The 11,017-nt window shown below is 36.6% G+C and overlaps 1 protein-coding gene across 1 annotated transcript; it reads right to left on the minus strand.

Moving 5' to 3' along the window:
- Window positions 1-3,765: 3,765 nt before the first annotated feature.
- Window positions 3,766-10,318, minus strand: LOC141590952 (heat shock cognate 70 kDa protein-like). The gene is made up of 2 exons (XM_074411460.1): window positions 10,006-10,318; window positions 3,766-5,691 (listed from the first exon to the last, which is right to left on the minus strand). The coding sequence occupies exons 1-2, from the start codon at window positions 10,220-10,222 to the stop codon at window positions 4,001-4,003; spliced, it is 1,908 nt and encodes a 635-aa protein (XP_074267561.1). The 5' UTR covers window positions 10,223-10,318; the 3' UTR covers window positions 3,766-4,000.
- Window positions 10,319-11,017: the final 699 nt, after the last annotated feature.

The following is an 11,017-nucleotide window of genomic DNA, read 5'->3' on the forward strand; positions in this document are numbered from 1 at the left end:
CTGATGGATTTACTAGATTACTTGTTGTAATCTATAACTCTTTGTGGGGCTTGTCTTTGTGAAAAGGAAAGATTGTTTCTTTAAACAAAACATCCCTACTTACAAATATTTTATGCAATTTCAAATCATACAACTTATATCCTTTCTGATTGTGAGGATAACCAATAAAAACGCATTCTCTAGCCCTACTACCAAATTTATCACTAAATGTAGGAGGCATAGTAGCATAACAAAGGCATCCAAACACTTTCAGATTAGCATAAGAAGGTTCTTGATTAAACAACAATTCAAATGGAACTTTATTGTTAATAACTGGTGTAAGCATTAAATTTATTAGATAAGTAGCAGTCAACAAACAGTCTCCCCAAAACTTTATAGGAAGATTAGCATGAAATCTTAAAGCCCTTGCAGTTTCTAAAAGATGTCTATGCTTTCTTTCTACTCGACCATTCTGTTGAGGAGTCCCAACTATACTAGTTTGATGTAAAATCCCTTTATCTTTAAACAAACTACCACAACGCTCTTGTAAAAACTCAGTACCATTGTCTGATCTTATAATTTTAACATTAGCCTGAAAGTGATTTGTGATATAAGCCAGAAAATCCTTTATCAAGCTATAAACCTGACCCTTGTTCTGAAATAGTATAGTCCATGTATTCCTAGAAAAGTCATCTAATATGGTCAAAAAATATTTTGCACCAGACAAGGAGGGTTTCTTATATGGTCCCCAAACATCTAAATGCAAAAGATCAAAACAACTAGATGCTCTATTAGAACTAATAGGAAATGGCAGCCTGTGATGCTTAGCTAAAACACATGAGTCACAATGAAAATCAGCATTTTTTATTATATCAGAATATCCTGGTACAAACTTCAATTTATTTACAGACATATGTCCCATTCTAGAGTGAATAAGATCTAACTTTTTAGAATTATTAACAGAAGAGAAAACTTCAGAATCATCAGAAATGCTAGATCTATTTTCTAAGACAGCACGAATTTTAGCAGAAACTAGCTGCTTAACAAGACTGACTAGATGCATTGACTGTTTATCCATAGAAGTTTTGTCAAATCTGTACAAGTCACCCAGTCTCCTTCCTCTAGCAACTATTTTCTTACTTGAAAGGTCCTGAAAATTACAAGCATGTGAGGTAAACAAAACATGTAAATGATGGCTATTTAATAACTTACTAACAGAAAGATGATTTTGTTTAAAATCAGGCACATAAAACACATTAAACAAGCTGATTTTATCAGTTAGAACTACTGTACCCATCATATGCACAAACTTAACACTACCATCAGGCAAACCAACCTTAATAGGCTTAGAAAAAATAATGAACATCAGTCAAAAGGTGCTTATCAAATGTCATGTGATCAGATGCTCCGGTGTTTATAATCCAATCAGTTGAACAAGAATGTTGACTAGCAGTAAAAACATTAGAACGAGAAGAGATCATACCTGCAAAGTTAGCAGTAGACGGCTTAGGTTGTTGATCAGAAATTCTCTTTAGAACTTGATCAATAACAGAGGTAATAATCCCATCCAAGACTTCAGAATTGATGCCATTACTGGTAGAAACATTGCTGTTAGCACTCAAACCATTATGAGACTCTTCTTGAGAACCATCATCATCAAGGGGTGAATCAGCAAAAAGAACATCTGCAGCATGGGCACCTCTAGCTGGTGGTTTAGTAAAAGAAGCTGAAGCCTTGTCTTTCCCTTTATTCTTGTCATTTGTAAATCCTCGAATAACAAAGCAGTTAGCTGGACTGTGTCCAGTTTTCTGACAATGTGGGCACTTAGTGAGACCAAAACAAGTCTCTTTGGTATGACCATTTTTATTGCAATGATCACAGTGTTTGACTGGAGCAGAACTGGTGGTAGCATTCTTAACAAATGACTTCTTTGAATCAGATTGTCTGAAACTTGCATAAGCGTTTGCTTCAGTCATTGCAGCAACTGTTTCAGTGATTTGTTTTTGGCGCTCAATTTTTGCAGGAGACTCAACACCTTATTCATGGTAGGTAGAGGTTCCATTGAAAGAATTTGAGTCCTTATGCCATCATATCCATTGTTGAGATTCATCAAAAACTGTATAACCTTGGCATTGTTTTCCCTTTCCACTATTTTCTTGAGTAAAGAACATGTGCAAAGATTAATCTTTCCACAAGAACAAGCTGGTAAAGGATCCAAACAATCAAGGGTTTCCCACAGATTCTTCATTTTTCCATAATACTCGACAAGAGACAAATTATCCTATGAAACATCTCCTAAGTCTTTTGTTAACTGATAAACTTCTAGAGCATTAGACTGTCCATAACGCTCAAGTAAATCATGCCAAAAAACTCTCAGATGAAATAACATACTTAAAATTCTCCCTTAAACCTTTCTCCAAAGAATTAGACAACCACCTCATCACCATAAAATCACACTTTTTCCATTGTTTGTGACGCTTATCTGTAACAGGAGGCATGACACAAGAACCATCTAACAATCCATCCTTGTTCTTTGCAGCCAAAGACATTAATACCTCCCTCTTCCAACCCAAAAAATCATGACCATCAAACAAAAAAGAGGCAAGAGTAGCAGTAGGTTGATCAGAGGTGGATAAAACAATGGGTCATCATAATAGTCAAGTGCAGAAGAAGAATCAGTAGAAATTGTTTCAGGCATATTGATGAAATAAGATGATGAATACATAGAACTGATCAAAAAACGAAAGAATAAAACTCGTGAATGCGGAAGCGTTTATATATACCTCTGATTCTTGATTATATGCAGGACAAGAAACCAGAAGGAATTAACCCCAGAATCATAGAACTGAACTAGAAACTGATACCATATTGAAACTGATACTTCTGATATGAATGCATTGATGTATACATGAAGAAGATGAAGAAGATTTAGAGTATTTTGATTATAGAACTAAGGAAAATATCTTGCAGAAGTTTGTAGAGAAAATTGTGTTTATTAGAATCTGAATTCTTATGTTATAAATTTCTTAAGATCAATACATGAGCTGCTCTTGTATTTATAGCAGCTATTACACCGACTTTCCTTCAACTAACCATGGTTTAGTTAGTTCTAACAGACTTAGTTAAGAAACTAACTAATTCTAACTAACTAATAACAACCATGATTGCTATACATCTAATAGAGCAAAACAACAGTGAATGTCACTGTGGTTTCTGAATCGTCTTTGAAAAAAATTTCTAATACGTCAAACTCTTGAATTGCTTTCAATTTTTATTGACATGTTTTTAAAAATTATTTCTTTCATAAGAAAACTAGTTTCTTGTTCAGCGAGTTCGGTTGTCTTGCATGAGTTGTCCAAGCAACCTTTTAACATTATTTTATCACCTGGATACAAAAATATGTAGTGTTATAGTGCTTTCCATTGACTCTTGTAGTTGTTCTCGGCCTTGACTCTTCAGGCATATTTCATGCTAAAATCAATTAACTATATGATAATTGATAAGTTACTCTCCAGTTTATAAAGTAGTGAATTCTCTCATCATTTCGTCAATGTGAAACAACGACACTTGGAAAAGTAACGAAATAAGAGCTTTTGACAATAACAAAATCATAAGTCATACATGAACATACTTCAATTATTATATTGTTACCTAACAAAATAATAGTTCATGCATTATATATACTTATTGCTGTCAATTCGAAAATAGTACGAAAATGAATAATATTTACTCCCTCGTACTTTTAAATGTTACATTTAATTAGAATACTCCTTACAAAAAAAAATAAAGTATAAATATGTTAAATCGAAGGAAGTAATACATGAATGTATTCTACGCACTTAAAAGATAATAACAAACCAGAATTCATACCCAAAATGAGTAAGATTAGAGTTGATAAATAGCCGCCAGTGAGCTGAAGGAATTAGGATGATAGAATAACTTAGCAGTGCATGTTATGTAGTATGTTAATCACAACCAGATTTAGTTAGAGGTTGGCCAGCATAAGGTTTCTGTACATAATTCAATGCATCGTAGAAATACGCGGCGTGCATATTAATGTGAGTTCGTTGAGCTTCTCCTCATACATGGCCTCATGTAGAACTTGATTAGAGTTCTGATCTAACCACTTGCGAATCCTCTGAATTGCCCCCATTATCGCCATCAATTCATTGGGCTCGACTCTTTGGCTAGAATTGCTACAATTGGTAAACCTTTGCGACATTTCATGGGCATAGTTCTCTAATGTGTTCTTGGCCATGACCATTTGCTCATACTTGTTGTCTTGAGCCTTGTACTCCACAGCCTCATTCTTTAGTCTCTCTACCTCTTTACTGGCAAGTCTACTGCGGTTGATGGTTTTAATATCACTTTTATTACCTGAGCTCATATCCTGTGCTGATACGTTCAGAATTCCGTTAATGTCAATATCAAAACAAACATTAATCAAGCTTGAAGATCCATTGGGTGGAAATATCCCAGACAGCTCAAAGACACCCAAAAAATTGTTGTCTTCGGTTTTACTTCTCTCACCCTCATACACAGGGATTTCCAAAACAATTTCCGGCAAATCATCTATATCTCCATACTTAGGCTTCTTAACATGTCCCACTCCGTAAGTGCGCTCCTGTCTTGTTGGAATAGTTGTGTTTCTTGGGATGACGACAGACATGTTGCCAGGACCTACCTCCACACCAAGAGATAATGAAGTAACATCAGCCAGAAACACCTCCTTCTCCTTAGCTCTACCACATAAGATCCCGGCATGGACTGCTGCTCCATATGCAACCGCCTCATCAGGATTAATGTTTCTAGATAGTTCCTTTCCCTCAAAGAGCTCCTTTAACAATTCTTGGATCTTAGGTATTCGAGTTGATCCACCAATGAGGAATATATCATCGACATCACTCGTGCTTATATTAGCATCATTCAAACATCTCTTAACGACATCAGTACACCTCTTGTACAAATCAACGTTCAAGTAATCAAAACGGGCACGGGTAATAGTCGAGCTAAAATCAATGTCATCAAGAAGACAATTGATCTCAATTGTTGTTTGTGTAGTCATTGAGAGGGCCCTTTTGACTCTCTCACAAGCTACCCTTAATCGTCCAAGAGCCCTAGGACTCTGATTAATATCTTTGTTATGCTTCTTCTTGAACTCTTTCACAAAGTGACTAACCAATCTATTGTCAAAATCACTCCCACCAAGGTGGCCGTCCCCAGCAACTGCCTTCACTTCAAATTTGTTATGTTCAATAGTGACTAAAGAAACATCAAATGTACCACCACCAAGATCAAAGACCAAAGCATTCTTTTTCGAAACAACTCTGTCTGAGGTCATCTTGTTAAAACCATAAGCAATAGCAGCTGCTGTAGGTTCATTTATGATGCGTAACACATTAAGCCCAGTAATGGCACCAGCAACTTTTGTTGCCTGACGCTGACAATCGTTGAAGTAGGCAGGTACTGTAATAACAGCATTATTCACCAACTTCCCTAGATAGGCCTCTGCAGTTTGCTTCATCCTCACGAGGATCATCGCAGATATCTCCTCAGCGGAAAATTGTTTTTCTTCGCCCCTGTAGGCTACTACTACTAGTGGCCTTTTGTCTTCACCAAAATCAGGACCAGGAATAACCTTGAATGGCCAAGATTTAATGTACTCCTGCACCGAATCATCATAAAATGTCCTACCAATCAACCGCTTTGCATCTGTAACCAAGTATTATGTACAAATAAAGTCAGAGATCAGGGAAAATAACATCCTAGTTCCACATAACACAGGAAATAAACTAAAAGCTAAATTGAACGCACTCAATTAATCACAAATGCACAACGTTGAGTAGAAGGAACTGTAAGGGAAAAAAAAAAGTCAGAACATCCTTTTCTATAATCCGTAGGCTTCACTGGTAACAATGTAGAGATTTTTATAGCCATGAAAGATATATGGACTAGATACAAAATAATAAAGATAAGAATAACAGAGACATAAATATAACAAGGTTCACCAAAATTGGTTACGTCACTACTACCTAGTAGAGGTGGCAATCGGGTTTGTCGGGTCGGTTTGGGTCCGGTCTGATTGAGTTAGGTCATACCAGGTTCGGGTCATATAGGGTTATGACGGTATTCGGGTCGGGTACGGGACACTTACAGACCGAGTTAGTAGGGTCGTTTCATAGCTCGGATTCGGGTCGTTGTCGAGCCAAGTCATTCAAATAGATTTGTCGGGTTTGGGCTGGGTCATTTTATTATGGGGTATATTATTCAACCAGGTCACTATCGGAACGAGCCATCATCGGGTCGGGTCATTTCAGGTTCTAGATGGGTTTGCATGGCTCCTCAACTCATTATCGGATTGATTTTTTCCAATTATTTTACTAGTTACAGTCAGGGTTTTAAATCTCGGTATCGGTCGCGATCGCGGTCGCGGTCACGGTGTCACGGAATCGGTCTGAACCGCTTGTCGCGGACCATGAATCGCTCGTCGCGGTCGATTTTTGTTTTACAAGGTTTTTTGGCTATATTTAATATCCATTATATTTCTGATGTTATATTATGACTAAATATCTCACAAACAACATTTTAAATTACTATAATTAAGAAATAGTGATTAAAATAGCTTTTTTTTTTTAAGTTGTATCAGTATGTAGGTGTTTAAATGGCTCCATATATATGGGAGTGAATAAACCAAACAATAAACTGAAAAAAGTTACTTTACCCACCCACCATTGATCACTCCACCCATAAACTGACAAGTGGCACACTGGCACCCACCCAACAAACTTACAACTTCCACGTCTCCCCAGTCACCATATATCTACCATAAACATTTACTCTCACCTTTATTTTACTTTATACAATTCCAACTCTACCATTAACTCTACCATCAATTCCAACTCTACCATCAATCATCATTCATCAAAAGGAAAAAAAACAAGAGCCGTTGATTCCCTTTCATGTCCTTAATCCCCATCTTTCATCTCCTTCATCTATGATTCCAAGTCTCCACAACTTCGTCCCTTTTATCTCCTTCATCCCCATGATTGGGGTTCACAACCACCACCATCTCCCAGCTTGTACAATACTCAAAATCAATTTTCAAGGTGAGTATTAGAAAATCTCGGTTAATCATATCGGTCGTATCGCAACGAGTTGGGCGATACCCGAGTCAACTCGCTTAACTCGGCCGATTTTGACCCCTTTTATAAATGGCCGATAAATCTCGGTGTATCGTGACTCGGCAACCATCGAGACCGATACTTCTCGGCCGATACGAGACATATCGGGTGAGTTTTTAAACACTGGTTACAGTTGAATTTTGGTAGAGTTGAAAAAAAGTTGACCAGATCCAAAAAAACCAAGCGAATTTACAAAAACCGACTTGATAAAATTATTTGCTAATAGACACTGGAATTTCTCTATCTAGGAAATATTGTTCTAAGACCCTAGAGGAAAGAGAGCATATGAGTAAAGTCCCGTATGCAAGCGCAGTGGGAGCTCTTATGCTCTCATGTATATCATGACATATACAAGGCCTTATTGCTTATGCGCTAGCTAGGATTGACGAGTAGGTACCAAAAGGATCTAAGCGAGGAACATTTGAAAGTGGTGAAATGCATCCTTAAGTACTTGAGAAGGACTAAGGACCAATTCCTTATTTATGGAGATAATAACCTAAATTGTTTGGGTTATACTGATGCTAGTTTTCATCAGACAAGGATGATAGCATGCCCACTTTTGGCTATGTTTTCACTTTGAATTGTGGAGTAGTGAGTTGGAGAAGTTCCAAAGAAGGCACTATTGTTGATTCAACTCTGAAGCTGAGTATATAGCTGGATATGATGTTGCTTTAGCTGAACTTGGTGTAGTTCCTATAGTGAAGAAAGGTGTTCCTTTATTGTGTGACAATACCGAGGCCAAAGAACCAAGGTCACACCATCGATCTAAGCATGTTCAGCGAGGGTTTCATCTAATTAGAGAAATTGTTAAACATGGTGATATTCAAGTACGAAAGGCAGAAGGAAAGGCAAATCCTTCAGATTGTGAAGCATAAGTAAAGCATAGGATTAAAGTTCATGAGTGATTGGCTCTAGGTCAAGCGGGAGACCATTTTTGAAATTATGCTCTAGACCGAATCGTTATGTAATACTCCCTCCATTCAACTCCACACTACCACTATTCTATTTTGGTCCATTCAATTCCACACTACCACTTTCTATAATTGGCAAAATAATACCCTATTTTGTCCTAATTAAAACACCATATTTACACTAAATGCCACTCATGGCCCACAATAATTCCCATCAAGACTCATATTCACCATTAATAAAGAACTTTTTGTATAAAACATTTGTCCTTTTAATACTATTTTAATTTCTTCTTAAAACTTGTGCATAAAGGATAATGGTAGTGTGGAGTTGAATGGAGGGAGTATTTTTTAACACATTTCATATTGTTTTTATTATTAATTGATATATTAATAAAATGGCATCGTTTTTTTTAACATATTATGTTTGAGAACCATATGTGATAAGTCCTTGATTGAACGGTATGCTTGACATTATAATTGAGATTATAATAATGAGAGATGAGCATAGGGTTTGATCTAAATTTGTTCTTGATTGAAGAGTTATCAAACGGGACTATGATGACCGACATAGGCCAATATATGCACAACTGTATTCATCGGATTCATTACGTTGTGTGTATAGATGATCATATAGATATATGATCATCGAACTAACCGACATGAGGTTTCCAAATGGTTGTTTTTACTTATATACTGTCAATGCGGAAATTCTCATAAGGAGTGAATGTAACCCTTTTTTGTTTGACCTTAGATCATCATTGTAATTAATTGACTGCTTGTTATGCTTTAAGGCATAGCATCGAGTTTGTAAAAATACTAGTTAAATGGTGATTAGTTGTAATTGAGTACCTATTAAGTTAGTGGTGAGTCGATGGAATCCATCAACTCGAGGTAACGAGTTTGAACTCTATGTTGTCATTAATCTTATTGGTTGTAACAACACCTTGGCTAGGGCAGATGAATGGTTCAAGAAATGAGTTTCTTGAAGCCGATTCGCCAACTATAGTGATTGACATGGAACATAGTGATCATCTAAAAGGGTTTGACAGTTTTAACCATACCCTATGATGATCGGGAGTTGGAAAGATGGAAGGAAATGATACATTATCTTGAACCAGGTTCGTCTTCATTGGATGTTGATATTCACGTTATCCAGTGGTCGAGGAGTGTTGTTAGACGCCAACCTCGATTAATCATTAAGACGATTGACTCTGGGTGAGAGATTGTTGGAATTGTGTCCCAGAGCCAATCGAATCGGTAACGTTAATTACTAGTGACTTAACGTTGAACCTAGATGGTCACACACTTACGAGTTGACATTTGACTTACGATAACTTTATATTATTATATGATAATAATTAAAGTATCTAGATGACATATTACTATATTAACTGCTAACATAGGAAATACGATTAATAAAAAGAAAGTGTCACATAGTATTTAAATAAGAAAATAAAATAAAATATTATTTTATTCTTTTCTATACATACATGGTTTAAAGGAATTGGTTTATTCGATAATTTATTCCACCCTATAAAGTTAGAGAGAGAAAAGGATAAAGTTAGAGAGAGAAAAGGGTTTCTTAAGAAGTCTCATATCTCCTAGTGTTTAAAGGTTAATAGTGTAGATCGTACCCAGTGTAAATGCACTAGAGACCCTGTACTTTCAAAGATAATGGCTGATCGGTCTTAATTTCAGCTATGTTATTTTCTCACTTTTGTTTACATCAATTTAAATGCAATAGATCTATTAACAGATCGGGTTAGTTATTATTTCCGCTGCGTATATTGATCCTTCATTTTGAATGTATCCAATATTTCAAAACGAATTATTGTTCTTTTCTGGTATTTACTAGACTTTACATTCTTTGTATATCTGGGAAAAAGGAAGACAGCAAACATAATGAATGAAAAAGGTGGGTTAGTAGCACAAACCAAAAATGGTATTAGCTGGGTTCGTGCAGCCTTGGTTCTGAGCTGCTTCACCAATAAACCTCGCAGAGTCAGTAAAGGCGACCCATGACGGCATTGTTCTGTTGCCTTGATCGTTGGCTATGATTTCAATGGAGCCGTGCTCCAATACCCCCACACAAGAATATGACGTCCCAAGATCGATTCCTATCGCGGGCCATTCCTCATTATTCTGGCCCATAATTGTTATCAAAACCCTTCTATAATAGAAAAAAGATAGAAGCAGAGAGGAGACCGTGAGCCAGAGAAATTTAGAACGTGATGGGGAGTGTTGGATGTAAAGTGTGCTGCCAAGGGTGAATGATATTGTCAAGTCAAATTTAAATGGAGTATCTCATACTCTGTCTTCACAAATTCTCATTTAAAACGGAAGTATCCATCTTAAACGAAAGTGTCTCTCACCTTCCCAATTGATTTCTAATATTTTTCTTTGTTTTTTATTTTAGAAGATAATTATTTCATTCTAACAAAAAAATACGTCGAATAAGTTTCCTAGACTTTTTCCTTTTGTGGCCGGTAGATTACTACTATCACTCGAGTAAATGTCAAAATTACCCTTCACATTAATCAACTTAATATTGTTATTTATCGATGGAAGATTAGTTGGATTAATACTAATTCAATATGCAAATTCTCTTAATTCAACAACAACAATTTGGGTAGTCCATGGGTGTGTTGTGCAGCATACATGGCAAGGGTAGACGACTATGCGGCGGAGAAGACGATGCCCAATTGGAATCGTTTGTAGGGTTATCGTAACAGTGGGCGGGTAGTATTAGGCGCTCACGTAGTGGGGAGCGGTGTCGTGTTTGCTGTATGATGTACCGGTGGGGGGAGTTGTGTTGGCCAAAAGTCATGGTAGTGGGTGCGTCTTGTTGGCCACACGACATGGTTGTAGCCTTTTAAAACCTTGGACACTTTAGACAATACTTGGAAGAAAGGAGAATTTGATACTTAGAACTATTGAGTTAAAAGT

The sequence above is a fragment of the Silene latifolia genome, chromosome 7, assembly GCF_048544455.1.
Source record: "Silene latifolia isolate original U9 population chromosome 7, ASM4854445v1, whole genome shotgun sequence".
Classification (NCBI taxonomy): domain Eukaryota; kingdom Viridiplantae; phylum Streptophyta; class Magnoliopsida; order Caryophyllales; family Caryophyllaceae; genus Silene; species Silene latifolia.

Coding starts and splice junctions, on each gene's coding strand:
- LOC141590952 (XM_074411460.1), bottom strand. CDS start 10,222: ATGGGCCAGAATAATGAGGAATGGCCCGCGATAGGAATCGATCTTGGG. Junction 5,692..10,005: donor CCCAGCTAATACCATTTTTG/GTTTGTGCTACT, acceptor ACTTGGTTACAG/ATGCAAAGCGGTTGATTGGT.